General features: G+C 41.8%; 1 protein-coding gene across 1 annotated transcript in view; it reads left to right on the top strand.

Moving 5' to 3' along the window:
* Plch1 (phospholipase C eta 1) overlaps nucleotides 1–22989 on the top strand; it is a 221679-nt gene that overhangs the window by 120849 nt on the left and 77841 nt on the right. Inside the window, exons 3-4 of the mRNA XM_059265418.1 lie at nucleotides 16491–16637; nucleotides 18774–19017. Of these exons, the coding sequence (XP_059121401.1) occupies nucleotides 16491–16637; nucleotides 18774–19017 (391 nt within the window). The remainder of the gene's footprint in view (nucleotides 1–16490; nucleotides 16638–18773; nucleotides 19018–22989) is intronic.

Raw genomic sequence — 22989 nt, 5'->3', positions numbered from 1 at the left:
AACTGTGCTGCCCACACAGGGTCTCCTCCAGTTCATTAACCCGAATAAGAAAAATTCCTCACAAGCATGCCCATGGCCCAATCTAATCTAGACAGTTCGTCTAGACTCTTCCCAGGTGATTCTAGATTATGAAGTTGATGATTAAAATGATCACGTTAGCTTTGGGGAAAAGTCAAGCCCAGCTGATGTAGTAACAGCTGACTTGGCATAGAGAGGGAGGTGCTCAGCAAAGCCCATTGTAAGGCCGAGGTCTTAAAGCCAGAGAGGAGAAAAGCTCTATGATGACAGGGTATTCACCAATCTGATCTCTGGGGCAAGCCAGTTCAATTTAGGCACCCTCTCTACTATTTCTAGTAGTCCAAGTTGGGGTCATCCCTGGGGATTCCTGGGATCTTCTCTAGTACCCAGTTTCTCTCTATCCCCATAATGGCTTCCTCTATCATGGTATCTATTTTACTGCTTTCCCACTCCATCCCTGTTCCAGCTCGACCATCCTGTTCCCTTGTGTTTGCATCCTTCATCCCCTACCCTCCATTGCCCACCATTCGTCCCCAGTTTATTCATGGAGATCTCATCTATTTGCCCTTCCCAGGGCAATCCATCCATGCGTCCCATTTTAGGTCTTTCTTGTTAGCTAGCTTCTCTAGAGTTGTAGGTTGTAGTCTGATTATCCTTTGCTTTACATCTAGTATCCACTTATGAGTGAGTACATACCATGTTTGTCCTTCTGAGTCTGGGTTACCCCACTCAGGATGATGATGGAAAAGGATGTAGAGTTCCACAGCCAGGCACCAGGCAGAGCTCCAGGAGTCCAGTCAAAGAGAGAAGAGGGATTTTATGAGCAAGTGCATCAAGATTGTAATAGGGAAACCTGCAGAGACAACCAAACCAAACTAGTGGGAACTCATGAAAGTTGGATCAATGGCTATGGAGCCTGCATGGGATTGGGCTGGGCCCTCTGCATGGTGAGACAGTTGTGTAGCTTGATCTGCTTGGGGGGCCCCCTGGCGATAGGATCAGAATCCATCCCTGATGGATGGATTTTTGGAGCCCATTACCTATGATGGGACACATTGTGCAGCCTTGAGGCAGGGGGAGGGGCTTGGATTTGCCTCTACTGGATGTGGCTCCTCATGGGAGGCCTTGCCTTCTTGTAGGAGGGAGTGGGGGTAGGTTGAGAGGGGGAAGTTGGGGGGGGAAGAGGGGAGAGGCGGATCTTTGATTGGTGTGTAAAATGAATGGAATTTTTTTCTTAATAAAAAAAAAAAAAAGCCAGAGAGGAGTAATTCACAACTAGCTGGGAGGCAGAAGAAGACTCAGGGAGCTGTATGCAGATGAGACATTCATGTACCCCAACAGGCAACCAGACAGTGGTAGGCACATCAGTGACACTGGCACACACACAGACAGGCAGGCTTGTGAAGGTGCTCACTTCTGACTTCCTGTGTATGAAAGAGACATTCTGCCAGAAATTGTTATGTGACAGATGATGTCACTGCTTGGTCCAGGTTCCCCTGACATCTGGTGATAGCCATCATTAACTGGCTTATGGACTCCTAGTCCCCTGGATATCCAGCATCAGTCATGTTTTAGTGACTCATATCAGACATCATGTCATTGCCATGCCATCAAAACTTTAATTGGCCCTTTTATGTCCTTATACTTTTTATATTCACCCCTTAGTGTGGAGCTGTTAGCAATTGATAGCTGCTAGGGAAGGAGGAATCACTAATTACTGAGGATGTTCCACTAGTAGGCTTCCCGTGCTCATGTGTTGTGGAATATTATTTTAAAGTGTGTTACTTTTGCTTATTTTGCATTTGTTTAACTCCGTGAAGCTGTGTTACTGTGCCTGTGTAAAACACCTGATGGTCTAATAAAGAACTGAATGACCAATAGCAAGGCAGGAGAAAGGATAGGTGGGGCTGGCAGGCAGAGAGAATACATAGAGGGAGAAATATGGGAGGAAGGAAGAATGAGCCAGAGAAGGAGGAGGAAATCAAGGGCCAGCCACCCAGCTACACAGCAAGCCACGGAGTAAGAGTAAGATTTACAGAGGTAAGAAAAAAGGAAAAGCCTAAAGGCAAAAGATAGATGGGATAATTTAATCTAAAGAAAGCTGGCTGGAAACTAAGCCAAACTAAGGCCAGGCATTCATAAGTAATGATAAGCCTCCGTGTGTGATTTATTTGGGAGCTGAGTGGTAGGCCCCCTAAAAAAAAAGAGAGCAAAAACAAACAACAACACTCATGTATGAATGGGTAACACTAATTGAACTTAATGGGTTATTGGGAAAAAAAATAGACGACATGAACTTTTATTGCTAGTGTTTACATAATTTATCTCATCATTTCTAAGAAGTAATAATGGTATTATATTAATTATGTTTCTGTTGCTGTGTTAAAAGACCATGAACAAGATAATTTATAGTTGAGTTTATTTGGGCTCATGGTTCCAGAGGGATGAGAGTTCACCATGTCAGAGAAGTAGCAGGTATGGCAGCTGGAGTAGCAGCTGGAGAGATCACATCTTGAGCTATATAAGCACAAAACAGAGAGAACAAACTGGAAGTGATATGAGTATTTAAGTTCTCAAAGCCCAGTGACATACTTCCCAAGCAAGACCACACACACCTCTTCAGCCTCCCACATAGTGCCACCAACTGGGGACCAAATATTCAGATACATGAGCCTATCGGGGACATTCTTGTAAAAGCTGGGCTTTGTATGCTATAGAACACTAATAAATCCCTCTTTCCTCTAGGAAGTCAAATATTGGAGTAATGACTGCTGTAGAAACTGGCCAGTTAGTGGCCTAGACAGCTCTTGAAAGTGGATGTTTTATGTGGTGCGATGGAAGGAATACCATTGTGGGACTCAAGAGACCTAACTCCGACCTCTGTCACTGTCATTTCTTGGCTTCATGATGTCAGACAAGTTCTTCACTGCTTAGAGTTTGTTTCTTTTGCTCCTCATAGTGGGGCAATTATTGACCTCTACTACTACCATAGAGGTTTTATTAGGAATAAGTGACCTAATACATTACTCTAGGTTCATAGGAAACCTCTGAGAACCTTAAACCAACCTGTAAACATATCAGATGCTCAGACCTGTCCCAATAGATTCTGATTTGATTTGATATGTGCTGGGGGCCTTTGCTTAATGCATTTAAGAATGTCTTTCTGTGATTTTTGTACACAGCAAGTGTGAGAAACATGTGTAAGCTTTGTTAGATGATAATGTTCTTTATATGCAAGGCCAATTCTTTATCATGGCATGAGAATTTTGACCTCAAATATCCAGAACAATGTCATGTCACCTAACAAGGGTGGAACAGGGTCTATGGTTCTTTTTAAAAATACCATATATTAAAAACCATATTGTAGGGTCACTTCTGATCTTATTTTCAAATGGAAAACTCTTTACATGTTAGTTGGAACTAAATGTAATATTTTATAATCTTTATCTATTTTTTTTCCCATGGAAACACATTAAATAAAACCAACAACATTATATTGTAATGAATTCTGATTAGTCTTTCATTTACTTCTCAGGGCTAAAGACCGTGGGACAGGACAATTGTTGCATATAAAATAGACCCAATTAAGAAGCAAAATGTTAGGTGGAAGTTTTCCATAAAGGAAACAAAAGAGGTTATGCTATTTTAAGATTTACTTACTAATTCCTTTCTTTGACCTAAATCTCAAATGTATTTATCTACTCGCAGTATGCACATAAGGCTTACAGACAATTCTGCAATATTATTGATGACCAATTACTTTATAAAAGGCTTTTGAGTAATCTTATCTTCTCCGTAGGAGTGATTAGGCCAAGGTATTTGGAGGCAGCGAGGGGGGTGGGCAATCAATGAATTTCACATTGTTTGCTATTCACTAGGAAGACTCTTCCTTTGAGCTGAGTTGCTCAAGGTTGTGAGCACAGATATTCCTAGGCAGTTTGACTCGAAGACCTCTTAGTGACAGGGGGTAGCTCTCAAAAGGAAGCCATTTCCTGTGAGTTATATTTCATATATAAAACTCATTTTGAAAATTCAATCTCTACTAAGACACCCAGATGGCACCCCCCCTACCTCCAGACCTCCCATAATCATTCTAAAAGCTTTTCAGAAACCCTGGAACTTTGATTGAAAGAAAATAATATTTATACAAAGAGCTCAGCTGTTTTATAAGAAAATGCTCTTTTAGATTCAAGAAAGGCTACTCCATGACCTTCTGGAAAATTACACAGGCAGTTAGTGTCAGAGCTGGAAGGAGGGCTCCTCTTCCCTTCCCCCCAACACTCTTCCCTGTGGGCAGCTGCATGCCTGTGAACTCCATCACCCAGTGCCTACCAGACCAGAACAGGGTCATGGTTTGTGCTGAGGATTCAACAAATAAGCCTCCGACTTTTGCAATGATTTTAGGAAATCTCCCTTTCTTCCCTTTTCAGGATGCTGCCTGTATTATTTGGGATGTCTTTGCATGGAAATGAAATTGTTTTCAGAAGCTAATCCCTTTCAGTGACTGAGATTTATTCTAATCTGTGAAACTTGGCAAGAAGTCAACTCATTTTTTCATGTGCTTTTTGGCTGAAAAGATTCTCCTGCAAAAGACCTGGGATTTTTGTTGTTATTGTTTATTTTCTATTTGCCTGCTAATGTGGTTTGGTGGTTAGCTTATCAGAACAGAAGTGAGGTTTGGTCATGACCTTGTGTGTGCAAATCTGCCTCAAGGTGACGATTGGAATGGAGGTGACTTTGCTTTTTGGCAAAGGACAGAGATAAAAAGTATATTTAAACATATAAACATGAAAATATACAGAGCTGTAGACATGTGTAGACTTCTTTCTGGGCATGTGCATAAATGTGTATTTACTTTTCTCTCACCTTCCTATTCTTACTGACTTTATTTTAATTTTAAATATGTAGGATACTAATAGAGAATCACTTCTTTTCACATGGATTCCCTTGCTTACAGACAGCTAATGGGTTCCATTGTTTTATTTTGTTTTTATTTTTAGCTTAAGCTTATTGTGTTTCTCTCTTCTAACAATGAGTTGATCACTATATAACTATACAAACATCTCTGTGTGTGTGTGTATGTATGTGTGTGTGTATGTGTGTGTGTGTGTGTGTGTGTGTGTGTGTGTGTGTGCGCATGCACTCACTCCTGTGTATGTTTTAGGGTCTCATGTTACCCAAGCTGGCTTCAGATTCCCTATGTAGCTGAGAATGACCTTGAATTCCTAGTCCTTTTGCCTGTCTTCCAAGTACTGAGTTTGTAGACTATGCTCAACTTTGATAACTGTATATTGTTTGTAGTTCTATTTTTTTGGGGGGCGGGGCAGTTTCGAGACAGAGTTTCTCTGTGTAGTTTTGGTGCCTGTCCTGGATCTTGCTCTGTAGACCAGGCTGGCCTTGAACTCACAGAGGTTAGCCTGGCTCTGCCTCCCAAGTGCTGGGATTAAAGGTGTGCACCACAGTCACCCGATGTAGTTCTATTTTTTTCTTTTACCAAGTTAACATACATTGCATCTTTTCATGTTCTCTTATTTATATCTCCTAGAGTGTATTTCATACCAGTTCATAGTGAGTTTTACACTTATACAGTGCTCTGTAATGTACATGATATTTATCCAAACGTCTCCCTATTCAGGATCACTTAACCCTAAGTGCCAATGGAAGACTTTAATATCATCTTGGTGCCATGGAGGAAGGACTAAAAGATAAGACATAGCGTCATCATCATAAGTACCTTGGAAACATTATGCTAAGTGAAAGAAGCCAGGCACTAGTAAAGATGATATGACTTTGTGTATAAAATATATAGGAAGGAATGACATCTAGAGACAAATCAGAGTAGTGGTTGTCAGTGTATGAAAATGGGAAACGACTATAATGGTCTGAGGTTTCTTCTTGGGATGACAGAATGTTTTAAAATTATATTGTTTCTAGGCATGTTGGTGCACATCTTTAATCCCAGCACTTAAGAGGCAGAGGTAGGTGGATCTCTTGAGTTTGAGACCAGCTTGGTCTACATAGGGAGTTTCAGCCAGACAGGGTTATATGGTAAGATACTGTTTGTCTCAAAAAAAACAGAATAAAAGTATTATATAGTCACATATTCTGTATAAATAAAAGTCATTGAATGACATATTTAAAGCAGGTCAATTTTATCACATACCTCAATACAACTCTTAGCTGTCATGTATCATTGAAATTCTCAAAACTCTTCTTCCTAATGATAAACTTTCATAAATATATTAATATTATGTATGTAAATATTTACTTGTTACTACTATATGTGTATGATACATGTGAGTGTGGGCACATGTGTGCCACAGTTTACAGCTGGAGGTCAGAAGACTTTGGGGAGTCAGTTTATTCCTTCAAGAATTTTGGGGATCAGACTTAGTTCATCATGCTTCTGCAACAAGCACTTTAAAAACATTTTAAATGCATTGTTTGACAACTTCATACAGGTATATAATGTATCATGATCATATTCAACCCCTAGTCTCCCCTCTAATTTTCCTGTAGGACTTCCCACCAACATATCTCTCTTCCAACTTTATGTCTTTTAAAAAAATTGTCGTCATCATTATTATTGTTGTTTTCACCCACCAAACCAATTAGTGCTGCCCATGGGTGTAGGATCATCCCTTGGGGCATGGGCAGCCTACCAATACTCCCCTAAAACAGCAACTCCTCTTGTCTCAGTAGTCATCATTTGTCAGTAGCTTCTCAGCTTTTCCTTGGTAGTCCCTCTCTTATCCATGCTGGAATTTTTAACTGGCATTATCTCGTGCAAGTCACTGTTGCTGGGAGGTTGTGAGTGCAGCAACTGTGTCATGTCCAGAAGAGAACTTTTCATTTCACACCTACCCATCCTGTTTCATGTCCAGAAGACAACTTTTCATTTCACACCTACCCATCCTGTTTCATGTCCAGAAGACAACTTTTCATTGCACACCTACCCATCCTGTGTCATGTCCATGTCCAGAAGACAACTTTTCATTGCACGCCTACCCATCCTCTTGCTCTTACATTCTTTCTGCTTCCTTTTCTCTGAGCCTTGGGGTCAGGTTGGTAGATATAGATCTACAGCTGAGTACTCTGAGTCATTTATTTTCAACCTTTGACTGGTTATGAGTCTCTCATTAATGATTACCCAGTGCAATAAATTTCTCTGACCAGGGTTGAAAGCAGCACGAATCTATAGATAGAAACAGAAATATTTAGAAGGCAGTTTGACAACATGACTATTTCACAAAACAACAATAGTAGCCCCCTCCCCCTACACACTAAGGCCTATGACCTCCCTAACCAGGGGTTTTGACCGTGTGTAGTGGGTAGCTGTTCCAGCCTTGACCTGGAAGTACTACCCCCAGTGAGGCTTCCGGTAACTGTCAACGCCTACCTATGGCCGGACCCGGAGCCGGGGCCAAGACAGGAGCCCTTAAGACCTGAGATTCAGATGAGCCAGCTCTCTTGGTTCCTGGTGATCCTGGATGCTGGTTATACACCAAACAGAGTTCTCCAGAGAACACTGCTGGACTGCACTTCACCTTTCCCAGATCCTGTAACCTATCCCTTTACTTGTTGTAAGTTACCCCAAAATAAATATCCCTTTTAACTACGTGGAGTTGCTTTAATAAATCCTCCAATAACCATGTTTATGGTCTCTAGTGTTATTTCCCTCTTGTGAATTAGCATTCAAATCTAGCCAAGACAACCATTGGTTAGCCCCATGAACAGTCTTACCACGGTTGCATCAGTGATTGTATCTTGCATTGCAGATCCAAATTGTAGTATGAAGGGTCAAGTGCTAGCTAGGTAAGACCAGTGATGTCTTTCTCTTCTCCAGTATCCTACATAGCATCTTCCAGTGCTATAAAAGCTAGCCCGCAGGGAGAGTTTCCTGGCTAGTTCCAGATTGATTTCTCTGTATCCTAAAACCTAATTGTATGGGGTCTTCAGTGTTTTGGGTGCCTGTGAGAGCCCTTTGACCAATAACTCCTAAGAAGTAACCCATTCCTTGCACTGAGACTTTTCATTTAACAGTCCATGCCTCTGAGAGCAGCATTGTTCATCCATGTGGGGTACCACTGTTCAAACTTCTTTTAAAAACTGTTCTTAATTAGCTTACAAACTAGTGAGTTTTCATAAGGCTTCTTTATATATAGCTTTAGGTTTGGTTAATCTGCTTCCTATTCCTTCTTTATCCCACCCCCTCCATTCCTTTCTTTAAACCTTTAGTTCCCAATATCCCTCTGTATTTTTTCATAATGTGTTCAACCATCTCTTATTATATATTTTTAGGTGAGTTGCAAGATCATAGGTTCCCACATCGCTTTTTCATATAGACTTGATTTTTTTTTAAGCTCTACCCTTGCCCATCATTCCGTTAAGCAAGTGCTTTTAACAACTAAGCCACCTCACTAGTGTGTTACTTCAGCACACAAATCACAAAGGGATTTTTTAAAGTAATGTTTTTATTCTTCGAGAAATTCATACAGTGAACTTTGATCATGTCCATCCCCTTCCCCCAACTCTTCCTAGATCCACCTCCCACCACCCTAACCCATTGAGTCCAATTTGTCCTGGCCTACTATTCTTGGGTGCAGGGCCTGCCCTGGGGTGTGGTTAACATACTAGTAGTCACATCATTACAGACAACTAGTTTTCCCTTTCCTGGCAGCTGTCAGATACCAATAGCTCCTCAGCTGGGGGTGGGACTTCATGGCCCCCTCCTCTCGGATTTTGTCTGGCTTAATCTGTGCAGGTCTTGTGCATGCTGTCATGATCACTGTGAGTTCATATGTACCACTGCCCTGTTGTGTCTGCTAGACATTATTTCCTTGATGTCATCCTCCACAGTTGGCTCTTACAGACTTCCTATCTCCTCTTCCATGAATGTCTCTAAGCCATGGAGTGATGTAGACATCACAAGTGGCATTTTCATTGTCGTTTAAGACAGAGTCTTACTATGAGGCCCAAGCTAGCCTCCAACTCAAAATTCCTCTACCTCCTGGTTGCTGGAATTATAGGCATGCACTATTTGTTTGTTTGTTCGTTTATCTATGTATCTATCTCTTTCATCATTCATTTATTTATTTACATATTTATTTATTTATTTGCTTCTTCTGCTGTGGGATTTAGAGAACTGACAACCCTTAAGGAAATTTTGTATATTGTAAACTAATTGTTCTGTCAAAGATTTATTTAATACTTTAAAAGATTATTATGCTTTTCATTTTATAGCCGAGACTTTATTATGAGTTTTAAAACTCTTAATTATGTAATAAAGTTAAGATAGTCCTCAACTCATCTGTTCTGCTCTTTAAATATTTATGCAACTGGTAGGCAACCATTAAAAGGATAATTATAAAGTCTGTAGAAACATGGGAAGCTGGTTTATGATACAAATGCAAAAGCAGAGTGCCAGACGGCTAAACTACCATGATTTCAATGAGAGTAGCAAATTTATGCCTATGGAGTTTAGCAATAAGAACTGTGTTTGGTGCAAAGGGCCTGTGGGCATTTCTTTCAGCATCTGTTGCTGGATTTTCTTCAAACAAACTTGTTTTCTAGACATACTAAAGCTTTACTGTATAGGACCAGAGAGATTTTTTTTTTCATATATTGATAGCTGCCTCAATTTATAGTCTGATTTTGCAGGTATTTGTGGGGAAATCTCTATCACTGGAAATTTACTCAGTGAGGCAACAGACCTTGTTTACCTGCAGTAAAGTCTTAGTCCCGTCCCTTCCCTTCCCTTCCCTTCCCTTCCCTTCCCTTCCCTTCCCTTCCCTTCCCTTCCCTTCCCTTCCCTTCCCTTCCCTTCCCTTCCCTTCCCTTCCCTCCCCTCCCCCTCCCCTCCTCCCCTCTCTCTCCTCCCTCTCCTCCCCTCCCCTCCCCTCTCCTCCTCCCCTCTCTCTCCTCCCATTTCTCCCCCTCCCTCCCTCCCCCTCTTTCCTTTTCTCTTTCTGTCTCTAAGATCTACTTTATTTTTATTTACGTGTATGTGTAAGGCACATGTGCTCATGTGCCTTCAGAGGCCAGGGAATGATATTAGACCCCTTGGTACTGGAGTTATGGGCAGTTGTGAGCTGGGTGCCGGGATCCAAACTTCGGTCCTCTTGAAGAACAAGCATCAAGTACTCTTAACCCTTGAGCCACTTCTTCTGCCCAAGTAAGATCTTTTAAACCCTCTTTCAGTTCGCTACCAATCTTCCATGAGTGGAGACTGACTTTTATGGAGGTTGGTAACTGTTTTATGCATCTGTACTAAAAGCAGAACTTGGAGATTGGCATATTCTGATATGTAAGTAATTTTGGTAAGAGTGGGGGAATATTTTGTCTTCATCCTTGGTAATTTTCTCTCACTACAACGTGTTTCAAGTCATGATTGAGTGTTCCTTATTTGCTTCGCTTTGCACCTGTGAAGGATTGTGTACTGTCAGGTTTGGGGAAAAGAGAGGTGGGCTGCATGTCTCTTTAGACTTCACTGCCTTGTTCCTTCCATTTAATTTTAACCAAATCATTTTTCTGTTGATAGGGAACAAGTAGGGAGGCAGCATAAAGCAGATGCACAAGCAATTTAGCTCTTATGTTATTCACGCTCTGATGGCCAAGTACTTTGTAATCACATGTGTATGTCCACTGCAGCAGGGGACATGTCACCTTAGGTCATGAAATACCCAAGGCTGAGTAGGTAGATAAACGCAGAGCTAAATGAACATTCAATATATTGTGCCAATACACCCCTCACTGAGAGACTAAGTTCAACTTTCAAAAATATTGGGTTTGTCTGAGTGATACTTGCTCACTGAATCTGCTTTTGAATCCTCATGCCTTTCCTGTTAAAGTGCTCAGATGGCACAGCCACACCCATCCCCTTTCAGGAAGAGAGAAGGAAAGAAGGGGCAGTGTCTTAGCTTTATCTTGCTGTAGTGAGAGCCAAATATTCTCAAAAGGTGGTGGGGGTTAACTTAACTACCAGGCAACAATCAATCAGTCTATGGTTGAATGGCCTTTGTTTTAGGCCTGTGGCAAGACCTGTGCAGCAGAGTCAAACCTGCGCATATCACAAGCCATGGAGTGCAAAGGAAGAGATGGGGACCTACGGACCTCTTCAGGGGCGTGTCCTCAGTGACCCGCTAGGCCCTACCTTTTCTAAGTTCCACCAGTCCCCCAATAGTTGGTAGAGGCTGGCAACCAAGGCTTTAACATATGAGTCTCCCCTCCCCCACCTCTGTGTGTGTGTGTGTGTGTGTGTGTGTGTGTGTGTGTGTGTGTGTGTGTGTGTAACTTCTCTAAACAATAGCAAGTAAGTGGAATGCCGACAATAGTGGACATTGAGTCAGATGCACAGGCAGTTCTCACTGCCAGGTGTGTGGATGGTATAGTAATTTAAATTTTCACTCTGGTTTAAACAATGCGTTTTCTATCTCCAGGGAGACAGACTTCTGAATTGAATTATGTCCGAATCTGGCTAATTCTTTGCACAGAAATAGCTGATGAATGTTCCCAGGGAATCAAAATCTGCCACCACCCCAGAGCCCTGCAGCCTCCTCTTACTAGCATGTGGAGGGCCTTTTCTACCAGTTGTCCTCTGAGTTACTCTGCCAAAGGTTGAGTAACTTGGGGTCAACTTTCCTGCCCCTGTGTCTTCATTGATCTTGCCACAACTGCACTCCCCGGCAGGCCAGCCTACCCCACTTTTCTCTGGCTTGCACAGTGTTGCTCTTTCAATTCTGATTTGACCTTTGTGTTTAAAGACTTTAAAGATAGGTGAGTATGCCTTAGCTTAGACACTGTAACAAACTATCACAGACTAAGTGATATAAACCACAGATGCTTATGTTTTACAGTACCTGGGCTGCAAAATCTAAGATGAACTGACGAGTTCTTGGGGAGTTTTTGTGTGTCTTTTCCTTGGGAGATGTGGACAGATATCCATCCATCCCATGTAGAGCACTGATAACAGAGAAAAGGACACTCCCAGCCAACTCTATCTTGGTGTATTCATTGAGGTTCCTTTCAGGAGCATCAGTGACTCAAGGGTCCTGATTCACTGAAAAGGCTGCCCAGAAGGATGCATGGAAGCAGTTTATCACTAGATCTCCCAGAACAGCATGCAGGCCACTCCAACCAATAGTCTTCTCTTTCTACACACGTGCATTACCTGGGGGCGGGGGGGGGGGGCAGCCTTGTGGGTCTAATAAGCTACCTTAACTTACAAGCCTCCCTCTAGTAAAGAAATGCTTCCACACAGAAAATAAGCTACCCAGCAGGGCTCTTTTCCTGGCCCACTAACAAGCTCTTTTCTTATCATTGTCTCCTTTATATGGCAAAGAGAAAGGGATAGGATGGTGAGTGTTAGGATTCTGCCCTCACTCCAGCTAAGCCCAGTTCAGGGTCTCGAGTCTTACATCATCAGTGTGTGCTGGTGACTACCTACGGACCTTAAAAGCTAGATGCAGACCCCACCCTCTCTCTCGGCTCTCTCTCTGCTCTGCTCCCGACCCCACCATCTCTCTCTCTCACCAGGCCTGGTCTCCTCCCCCCTTTTTCCTTCCTAATAAAGCTCTGGAAACTAACACTGGGTTCTGTCGTGACCGTGACCTTTCCACGCAGTAACCAGCGCCACCACGAGTGCCGTTTATCATCCTTTCAGTGAGGAGGGATGGAATGAAGGAAAGCAGAAGCACTCCTCTTTGAAGAACACAAATTTCATTACTCCCAAGACCTCATCTGCCCGGTGGTCTCTCAAAGGCCCCATCTCTAAAGACCCTCATGTTGGGGTTAGGACAAGACATTTGCATGTCAAACAGAGGTTCTGTATGTTGTGTTTCTAATGTGTCAGGAAGTGTTTCAGTGCCGTACACACACACACACACACACACACACACACACACACACACACACACACAATCAGCCCATTCAGTCCTCATCATAATTAGAGAGGGAAATGTCATGAGTATACATCATATAGAGAAGAGGGCATGGGGCTCTTGAGCTGCTTGCTGAAGTCATATGAGTACTGGTTGTCAGAGCTGTGCTGCAATTCATCTTAGGACAGATGTCATCGATGTTCTTAACCTTAGTTCTAAGTAACATTAATAAACATCTTCCTAATGGTTTGTAATTGGTAGCATTTGGTTGAAGCCAAAGACTCTTTCTCCTTTGCTTCATTTTATGATAGCCCTGTCCTCAAGATAGGCGTTTGCTCTGGGAGCCTCTGTTCATGGACATGATCTGTGGTCACTGTCACCACTGTCAGCGAACTTCTCAGAGGCTGTCCTCAGAGTTTGTGTTGGTTGCTTTGACTTGATGGTTTTGTCTTGATTCTCTGAAATGTTCACTTCTGTGGTCCTTTTAATTTCCGGTATTAAGTGGTCAATATGTGATCCGAGGTAAAATTCAAGGGGACCAGCCAAAGATTGCTGACATGCAGGAAACATTCCAGCCAGGGATGCACCACTGTCTCTCTAATCAAAGCCAAAGGGTGCTCTGGTGCCTTGCCTTCCACCGTCTGGCATGTCTTTTCTACAAAACCACAGTCACCTGACCAAATAAGTAGGAAGCGTACAGAGCATGAGCCAAAATGTGAGTGCTTCAGCCAACACCCATCCTCAGAAAGCTTTCTGAAATCCCCAGTGCTAAGGCACTTTTACCCTGTGACTTTAAGCTGGAGCATGTTCACTCTAGCAAGTTAAAAGCTGATGTTACATGTTCCGGTAATTTGTAAATATTTTCTTATACCTGAAATGCCATCATGCAGCCTTCTTTTGAGCAGGTTTCATCATTGTGCACTGTGAGGTAGCTTTACAGTGTACTACTACAGCCAGAAGAACACACATACACATTGAAAAAGAAATCAAATCATTGCATACAAATAAGCAAGGTGTTTGCTGCAACAGGATTGGGAGGTAGCAGGATTGGGTTTTGGTTTCCTAACAAGAAAAATACCCCATCATAAAAGATGATTTTGATGATGATTTGATTTTGGGGATGCCAGATAGCTATAGTTAGGTAACATGTTAAATAAATGAATGTATTTTATCAAGGCAGATTTCATTGAATTTCCAAGTTCTAACACAGGTGGGTACAGAAATGCTATGAAAATTTTTTAACAGATTTTTTTATGTGTATAACTTGAATTTTTAATATTTCTATAAAATATGAATGTTAAATATATGCGTATCTTTTATTCAGATGCCAGGTGTGATGTAAGTGTTTTAACTTAGGTGTGTGTTGATAGTGGATCCTGAATGGAACTGGCTTCTTACTGTGAGGAATGTAATTCTGCTTGAGGGCTTAAATCTAAACCCAGGTCATGCAGTGTGTGCAATATCCACTAAACACTAGAGATAAAAATTGTTTTGGCTAGTTAAAAATAAACTTATCTCTTTAGCTTTCATTGGCACAATGTATGGCACTTGATGGCTTAGTGACTTCTTGATCCTAAACCTCCCATTTTGTGTATTGCTTTATGGTGTGCTGTTAAGTTTCTTTAATTTTTTTCCTTTTCTTTCTTGTCTTCTCTTTCCCATCCCTTTCTCAATCCTAGCCTCTCTTTGGGGACTTAATTCAGGGCCTTATATATCCAAGTGTTATAGGCAAATATTCTGTATTGAGGTATATCTCAATGTCCAGCTTTCTTTTTTTTTTTTTTTTTTCTTTTTTTTTTTGGTTTTTCGAGACAGGGTTTCTCTGTGTAGCTTTGCGCCTTTCCTGGAACTCGCTTTGGAGACCAGGCTGGCCTCGAACTCACAGAGATCCGCCTGGCTCTGCCTCCCGAGTGCTGGGATTAAAGGCGTGCGCCACCACCGCCCGGCATTGTCCAGCTTTCTTAAGCAATATTTCTGTTACTTCATCTCCTCCCACCATCAAATCCTCCAACTATAATTTTGTGTGATTCTTTATTGGTTCCATTAGGTTAAAGTGGGTGTGTTGACGTTACCTTTAATGGACATCCTGCGCATGCAGCCTAAGCTGTTGAATCAGATCATTTTTTTCCCCAGTAAAGACGCCCTGCTCCCCATCCCCAGGAGTTCAGATTTGATGTTGCTGAGGTTTCTTTTTATCATTAAAAAACTCTGCCACTAACAGCATCTGTTTGATAAGGCAGGAATTCAGCTAGATATGTCAAGTACTCTGTTTCTGACTGATACAATGAAAAGGAGTGTTTGGAAGAATATTGGAAAACTTGTAGAAGTCAGGGCATGATGTAGTCCCTTGTCATTCTTAGAGCAAGAAACGTGACAGAGGTGGCATCTTGGGGAGACCAATGGGGCACCCTGCAGAGCTCAGTTGTTGAAATGACCAAAGCCATTTTAGTCAATCATCTCATGGCTCTTCTGAAAAAGTCCATTTGCTCTAAGCCTAAGTCAGGTGCCTGTTCCTGGACGGGATGATTGACAGGCCACCAAAGATGCACAAAATCTGTGAGAGTGTTTCGAAAAAAAAAGGAGAACAGCCTTACTGAATCAGGGGAAGTGGGTTAACAAACAGATGTCTGCTGACAGGGAAATTGATCTCAAGGCACACTAGGTGTAAATAAGAGCTTGAAGGTCCACAGTAAGTGGTTTGAATATTACCTAAATTAAGTTACCAAGTTATTCATCAAGATGGAAAAAAAATCTAAGCGGCCTAAATGCACCAGCAATTGTGAAAACTTTTTTCTTGATTTCATAAAACCATGTATTCAACTTTCTAAACATACAAAAATATAACATGAATGCACATGGAATCATCATCCAACTTTAACCACTGGCCTTGGGACAATGCTGTTTCTTTTGGTTGCATTTTAGAGCCCTTTTATAGGTGCTTTATACAGCTGGTTGAATAAAAACTCACAAGGTTTCCTGTTTGAAAACTTTCTTTAAAAATATAAATTCAGGTGTGAGCCCATCATGAGTCTCATACAAACAAACAACAAAAGATAGCTTTGTGCAACAGCAATACATTTTTTTTTTAATCTGGAAATAGAATTTGTTATTTTTTTTAAGAGCTAGTGTTGTAGCTTAATGGCAGAGTGTTTGTTTAACATACACAAGGTCCTTGCCCAGAAAATGGTAGCAACAACCATAATTCTTACCCAAGCCCAGTGAGGTGGCTCATATGTGTAATCCCAGCACACAGGAGATTGAGATAAGAGGGTCGTTGTGAGTTTAAGGCTACCATGAAGCTACACAGGGAGTTCCAGGACAACCTAGGCTACAGTGTTCGACTCTTGTTCCAAAAACCAAAAAAATTTACTTTTATTGTAAGGCTTTTTTTTTTTTTTTTTTTTTTTTTTTAAATACTGGTTTAAGCTTGATGAATAGGTTCCTTAACAAGTCTGTTTTCAGGTTACCTCTGACAAACATGTCGTCTCATCCTTGGGGTCTCAAGAATGAATCAGAAGTTCTTTTGACTGTAAACTTTGCATGCCAGCATGCACTTGTATTGTGCGCAGCTGAATGTGCTCCAATCTCTTGCAGTTGAAAGATGCATGAGTGTAATGCAGTCCGGGACACAGATGGTCAAACTGAAGCGTGGCACCAAAGGGCTCGTTCGCCTCTTTTACCTGGATGAGCACCGGACCCGCCTCCGATGGCGACCCTCGCGGAAGAGTGAGAAGGCAAAAAGTAAAACCACCCTTGGATTTCTTTGCTTTGATTGGCACAGTAGTGCATGGATAATAACATGGGAAGTGCTGAGTAGGCTCTGTGGACTCTTCGTATCTGTGGAACTGTCCCACTTTTACAAGTTTGGGGTCAGCTGATCATAAAACAATAAGTGACAATGATCTTTGGGGGACGGAAATCCATGAAGGCTTTCTTGTCCATAAATGTTGCAAATGCTAATGTTGGAGATACTCTGTGTTTTATTTTTAATTGGGATATCAGGTTTCATAGCTTGAGACTTTTTCCTATAAAAGGTAAGGGATATTATAAATCCAATGGACTTTAAAGTCTATTGCATCCTCCAAGCAATCAAGTAATCTATGAATGAACAACAGTGTTTAAATGGCTAAAGTTTATTTCTCCCATCTGTACTATCTGTATTACCAGGATTATTCTAGAGGAACAGAACAAGTAGATGGATAGCTACTTGGGTAGACATAGGTAGATGAGATTTATAAGGGGAAATGACTCATATGTTTACAGTGGTTAAGCAGTGCCATGGTGTATGTACCCACTGGCAGCTGAAGACCCACAGAAATCAGCAATATGGCTCAGCCTACATCTCAGGGCCTGCAGCTAGGGGAGGGGATAGTGTCACTGTCAGTTCTAAGGTGAAGGCCTGAGCTCCCTGGGTACTGTAGATTTAAGCCCCATCGTCCAAGGGCCCGAGTCCATGAAGTTTTCATATCACTAGACAGGAGATGAGTGTCCCAGCTCCAGGAGGGAGAAAATTCATTTTTATCTTCTACCTTTTTGTTTTTTCTGGGCTGTAAGCTGATTTGATGCTGCCCACTCCTATTGGGTGAGGATGACTCTTCCTTATTCAGGCCATTTATTCAAATACTGATTTCTTTCCTACTAACTCTCCTAGACATACTCAGCAATGATGTTGTCCCTGGTGTCTGGGCATCTCTGTAACAAGCATGTTGGCACTGTAACTATTATACATACCTTCTGGATTTAACACCAAGTTTGTGTTAGATTTCCCTTTAATAGCTTTCATGATCTCATTTCTTTCTCTTTCATGTTAATGTCATTGGTTGAAAATCTCTTTACCCTTAACCAGAAACTCGGAACCAAGCATCAGATATTTTATTTCTTATTCTGTTCCTTTGTTGTTTTCGACTCTGTCCCTGGTGCTGATACTGCAATCAAGGCAATAGTAACATAACTTCTGAGCCACACAATAAAAATTAAGAAATAGATAGGGACTCCCTCTTTCTCCTCCTCTTCCTCTTCTTTCTCCTCCTCTCAGTGGCTAAGATCTGCCAGAACTTTTCCTGTGGTTGAACATCAGCTGATTTCCCTGTGAGTCATGCAGGAATGTACAACCCTGAGGACCCAGACCATGATGGAGAATGAGGGGTGGGTAGATGGCAGTCAGTAGGAAATGGAACATCTCAGATTCTTTCTTTAAAATACACATGCAGAATGGACAAAAAATTAGTACTTTTCTGGTGTAGTCCTTAAGTGTCTTTCTGTTAAGCTCCCTGAATAATGTTATTCTCTGCCTGTTGATCTCTCTAAGACCTAGCCTGTGTCTACCTCTCCAACTTTATCTCCCACTATTCTGTCTTCTGAGCATTTCAGAACAGCATCCTGGCAGTGAGCCCCGTTTCTGTCTATCCCTCCCCTCCCCCTTCCCACTTTTCCAAGCCACACTGTCCCTACATTTCACCTGTGAGTCATACTTCGCACTAAACTGTTCTGCTACCTTTCATGGTCATCTTAAATATTTTGCAAAACAACATTCACTTCTGTTTGTGCACATCTCCCTACATAAATATGTAAATTAAACTTGAAATATTTATTAGCCACCTTTTCTGCTAGTCTTCCTGCCCCGATAGGCACCTCTGTTTCTTTCCTAAATCTCAACACACTATGAATGATTGCCTTGGGGAAGACATTGTCAAGAACGCCCCCCAAAGGTAAGTCCTTTGAAGCCAGTTTTGTACATTTGGTCTCAAGAAGCACTACTTATAGACAATGATTTTTTTCTTTAAAATGCTTTAAATGATTTTGCATTTCTTGTTTCATAATTATTACAGATAAATGTTTTCACCTGCCATATAACTATATGCCTCACTTCCCTTACAGTACTTATTGACTCCATCTACAAAGTCACTGAGGGCAGGCAGTCGGAAATATTCCACAGACAGGCTGAGGGGAACTTTGATCCCAGTTGCTGCTTCACCATCTACCATGGCAACCATATGGAGTCCCTGGACCTCATTACCTCCAACCCAGAGGAGGCACGCACCTGGATCACAGGCCTCAAGTATCTGATGGCTGGCATCAGTGACGAAGACTCCCTTGCCAAGAGGCAGAGGACCCACGACCAATATCCTTCCTAGAACTTCATGTTTGAGTTGTATGTTTGTATGTGCCCCAGTGTGCATGTGTGTGTGGATGTGCGTGTGTGTGCATGTGGATGTGCGTGCGTGTGTGTGTGTGTGTGTGTGTGTGTGTGTGTGTGTGTGTGTGCGTGTTAGTGGCGGTGGTGTATGTTCACAAAGTGAGGATTAAAGTGAACTTTGCTTCTTCCCATGATTGTGAGGTCTGAAGCATCTCTCCTTGCTGTCTGTTTTTCTGTCTCTTGAATTGTCCTCTGTCCTTTTTGCTCTCATCCCCAGGGCATGAATAAATAAAACCAAAGAGACATGGACATGTGTGAACTCAGGAGCAGAATTCTGAAGAAATTGTATCTAGCGCCATAATCAGAGAGGTCCCCTATTAGACATGATTGCATTTTTATAATATTCATGAGCTGTAATTGGGGGAAAACTAATTTGGATTATAGGAAATCCTATCATGTCATAAATTTGAATTTAACAAATAAATTTTGGGTTCTAATTAATGTCATGCACTCCATGTGCCTCTCAGCTTTTTTCTCCCTTTGAACTTACAGCATGGACACTGACTGGTTAACACTGCAGGAGGAGGAAGGGATTGTCTACTTTCCATTTTCCATTTGCCCTCTCTAAAGTGATTGAGAAATGAGTCTCCATTTTGATTAAATCTATCTTCTTTCCATAACTCCCCACTCCCTCCCCAAACTTCATGTACTCTTTTTTTTTTTTAATTCACTGAGCCCATTTGGTGATGCTACTAAGTGTAGGGCTACCCACATGGGCAGCTTCTCAGGGCCGCATCTGAAGAAATCTAACTCTCTCTCCTCCCACAGCCATCAGTTAACAATAGCTCTTCAGTTTGTATTGGACTTTGTGAGTCCTTCATCATTTGTGCTTGCATTTTGGCTGCTTGATCTTGCATAGGACTTGTGACTTAGTCATAGCCGTTGTGAATTCATGTGTGTAATGGCCCTGTCATGTTTTCCATGTCTGGAAAACACTGTTTCACAATAGTCATCTACTATCTCAGGCTCTTAAAATCTTTCCATTTCCTCTTCTGAAATGAGAGTGGAGGCTTGGGGGAAGAAGATGTGATGTAGGCATCCTATTTAAAGCTGAGTACTCCATATTCTCTGTACTTTTACCAGTTGTTAGTCTCTGTACTAATAGACATCTACTGCAAAAAGAAGCTTCTCTGATAAGGGTTGAAAGGTACACTCATGTATAAAGACAAGTATCTAGAAGGAAGTTTAGTAACCATGTCCATTTAGCAGAATGATAGTACTAGGTTCTTCTCTAGGGAAGCCATAGGTTCTTGACCCAGTTAACAATACCAAGCCTGAGTTTCTTCTTGTAGAATGGGCCTTAAATCCCGTCAGAAAGCAGTTGGTTATTCTCTAAACATTCATGTCATTGTAGCCTCAATGAAACATTCATCTCATTATAGCCTCGATTAATGTATTTTGCCATCCTTCTGATGAAACCTATCCCTGTGGTCCTGCCCTACTCATGAGATAAATAATTAATGCAGTTGGTCTGAAGACACTTTCCTGCTGTGGTAGAGTTGATCATGTTCTGTGGTTTTTTTGACCCCAGATCTCTGCCTTTGAAGTGAGAGTATTTGGCTAGTCCAGGTCTGTGGTTTCCTTCTTCATGCCTTTGATGGTCTTAAAGTATATGTGTCATGTCTTTGTAAGGGAGAATGTTACATCCTGGTGTCATTCTCCTTCTTACCACCACCATGGCTGCCGCCGCCGCCGCCACCGCCACCACCACTACCACCATCATATGCAGGAGTGAGGAGAAATTTATACTCATTGGTATATAGATCTACACATAGGATACTGTTGAAGTAGAATGGAACAGTTAGCCCAGGAAGTGATTTCAACAGTGTGAAGGCTGAGCTGAAGAGCCACAATGTTTTCATCTCTATTCACAGCAAGCAGATGAGCACAGGTGGGATTCTTGAATGAGTTAAAACATGGGGCTAACTCTGCCTCGATCTGTTGGTTTGACGCTTGTAAAACAGAATAAATAAGAAAAACCCAAGTAAGCAACAGTATTAAACAGTGGCAATACTTTGTGGTACAATCATCAGAAGCCACGTTGATGGGGCTTTTTGTAAAGATGGGCTTTCTCACAGGTGAGATCTCTAAGATGGGCATTTTCAGGGTGAGGTTAATTCAGTGGCTCAGCGACATCATCAGAGACCCAGATCTGTTTCCCTAACATGTGGGCTTGGTCCCTCAGCTGGCTGGCTACCTCTTGGTCAAAGGTGGTATAGTATCTTCATGTGGCAGTGCCAAACACAGTCCTGGCCAGGGGAACAGCATTTCATCTTACAAATGAAACAGAGAAGAAAAAAGAAAGCCTTTCTAGAAGTCCCCCCAGAGATAACCTCTCCTCATCGATGAGAAGTCTTATTGTAGGCCTGTTCTGCTTGAAGAGTGCCATGATGCTTTGCTAACATGAGGTATATAGTGATATTTGTCATTAAAAGCTAAATCTGAGCACTGAAAAAGAGTCAATTGGTTTAAAATCATAGTAATTTTTACATTTAATGTAATATAGAATGACTGTAATTTTTTCAAAGCAAACAGACTTGAAGGATCCTGTTGCTTCATCATCTTACACGTTTTTATGTCAGACGTAAGAGAGCACATGAGTCTTCACGTTTATTTTGTACTTAGGCTATAGTGATGTGTTGGCTTAAAGTACATGACAGAAAATCCAGCCTCACACAGACAGGATGTGAAACATCAGAAACATGCAGGCACGCACTCTGAGGAGGGCTGGATTAAGTCCAAGATTCCCCTCTTTCCCTTCAGTGGCTGACCACCATTAGAGCATATGACTCTTGGATATGTTAATATAGTTGAGGTCCTGTGTGAAACAAGGAAAAACAGTGGTCACCGGGGAGAACAATCAGTTCTAGAAGCTTTGTTCTGTACCCCGTTAATTAGGACCCACTCAAATATCCCAGAGCCTTTAGCCCATATGTCAGAGTCATGATCCTTGACACACTGGTAAGAGGTGGGCACAGACGCAAGGGTCCTCTTCTTGCTTTGTTGGTCAGTGGGGTTTTCTGTTTTCTTTAAGCTTAATGCATTTAGGTTTACTGTCCCTTGAAAGTATTTGTAATTTTATTAGTCAGTGTGGTGGTTAAGACATGTCATATTTTGGACACAGGTGATCTGGGAATGGAGTGCACCTGAGAACTCCACAGGGGAGCAATTAAAGACATGTAGAGACACTCGGTGTTCATGCCAATAAGGGAAGGAAAAGGGAAGAAGAAACTAATAAGACAGTATAAAAAATTGTGAGAAGTGGGTTGATGCAGGGAACCGTTCGTCAGAATTGCCAATGTTTTAAATACTATATTGGCATTAATTTTTTTTTTTACATTTATTTTCTTGTATGTATGCGTGCGCACATGACTGTGCAGGTTCATACTAAGGTGAGAGTATGAAGGGCAGAGGACAACCTTCAGGAGTTAGTTCTCTCCTACCATGTGGGTTGCAGGGATCCGACTGAGGTCATCAAAGGTTGACACCAAGGACCTTTCCCCATTGAGTTGTCTCTCCAGTTCCAGACTGACATTCTTCACTGGACATGTGTTTAATTAATCAGGGAGAAAGGATGGAGGATGTTCATAATTAGATTTCACTTAGGACTTCAACTTTCTTGAATAAATAATGAGGATAACGAATTTTAAGTGGCCGGAGGAGAAAATCCATCTACCTAAGGCATGAATTATTTTGGCATCATGGTGTGCAGGTTTGGGTGGATTCTACCCTTTTGTCTCATTGCATCTGTAGGATGTCAGTGCTGGTGATGCTGGTGCCTGCTTAGGGGAGGGTGTAGAGAGCAAAGGAATTCATGTAAGCACCGCCCACCACATAGCAAACACTTCCTTAATAGGAAGGCTGCCAAATCTCTTCTGTCTTCCTTTGGGTAGATGA

Source organism: Peromyscus eremicus, chromosome 6 (assembly GCF_949786415.1).
Source record: "Peromyscus eremicus chromosome 6, PerEre_H2_v1, whole genome shotgun sequence".
Taxonomy (NCBI): domain Eukaryota; kingdom Metazoa; phylum Chordata; class Mammalia; order Rodentia; family Cricetidae; genus Peromyscus; species Peromyscus eremicus.
The sequence above is the reverse complement of the archived record's forward strand: the minus strand, read 5'-3'. Positions and strand labels throughout refer to the sequence as shown.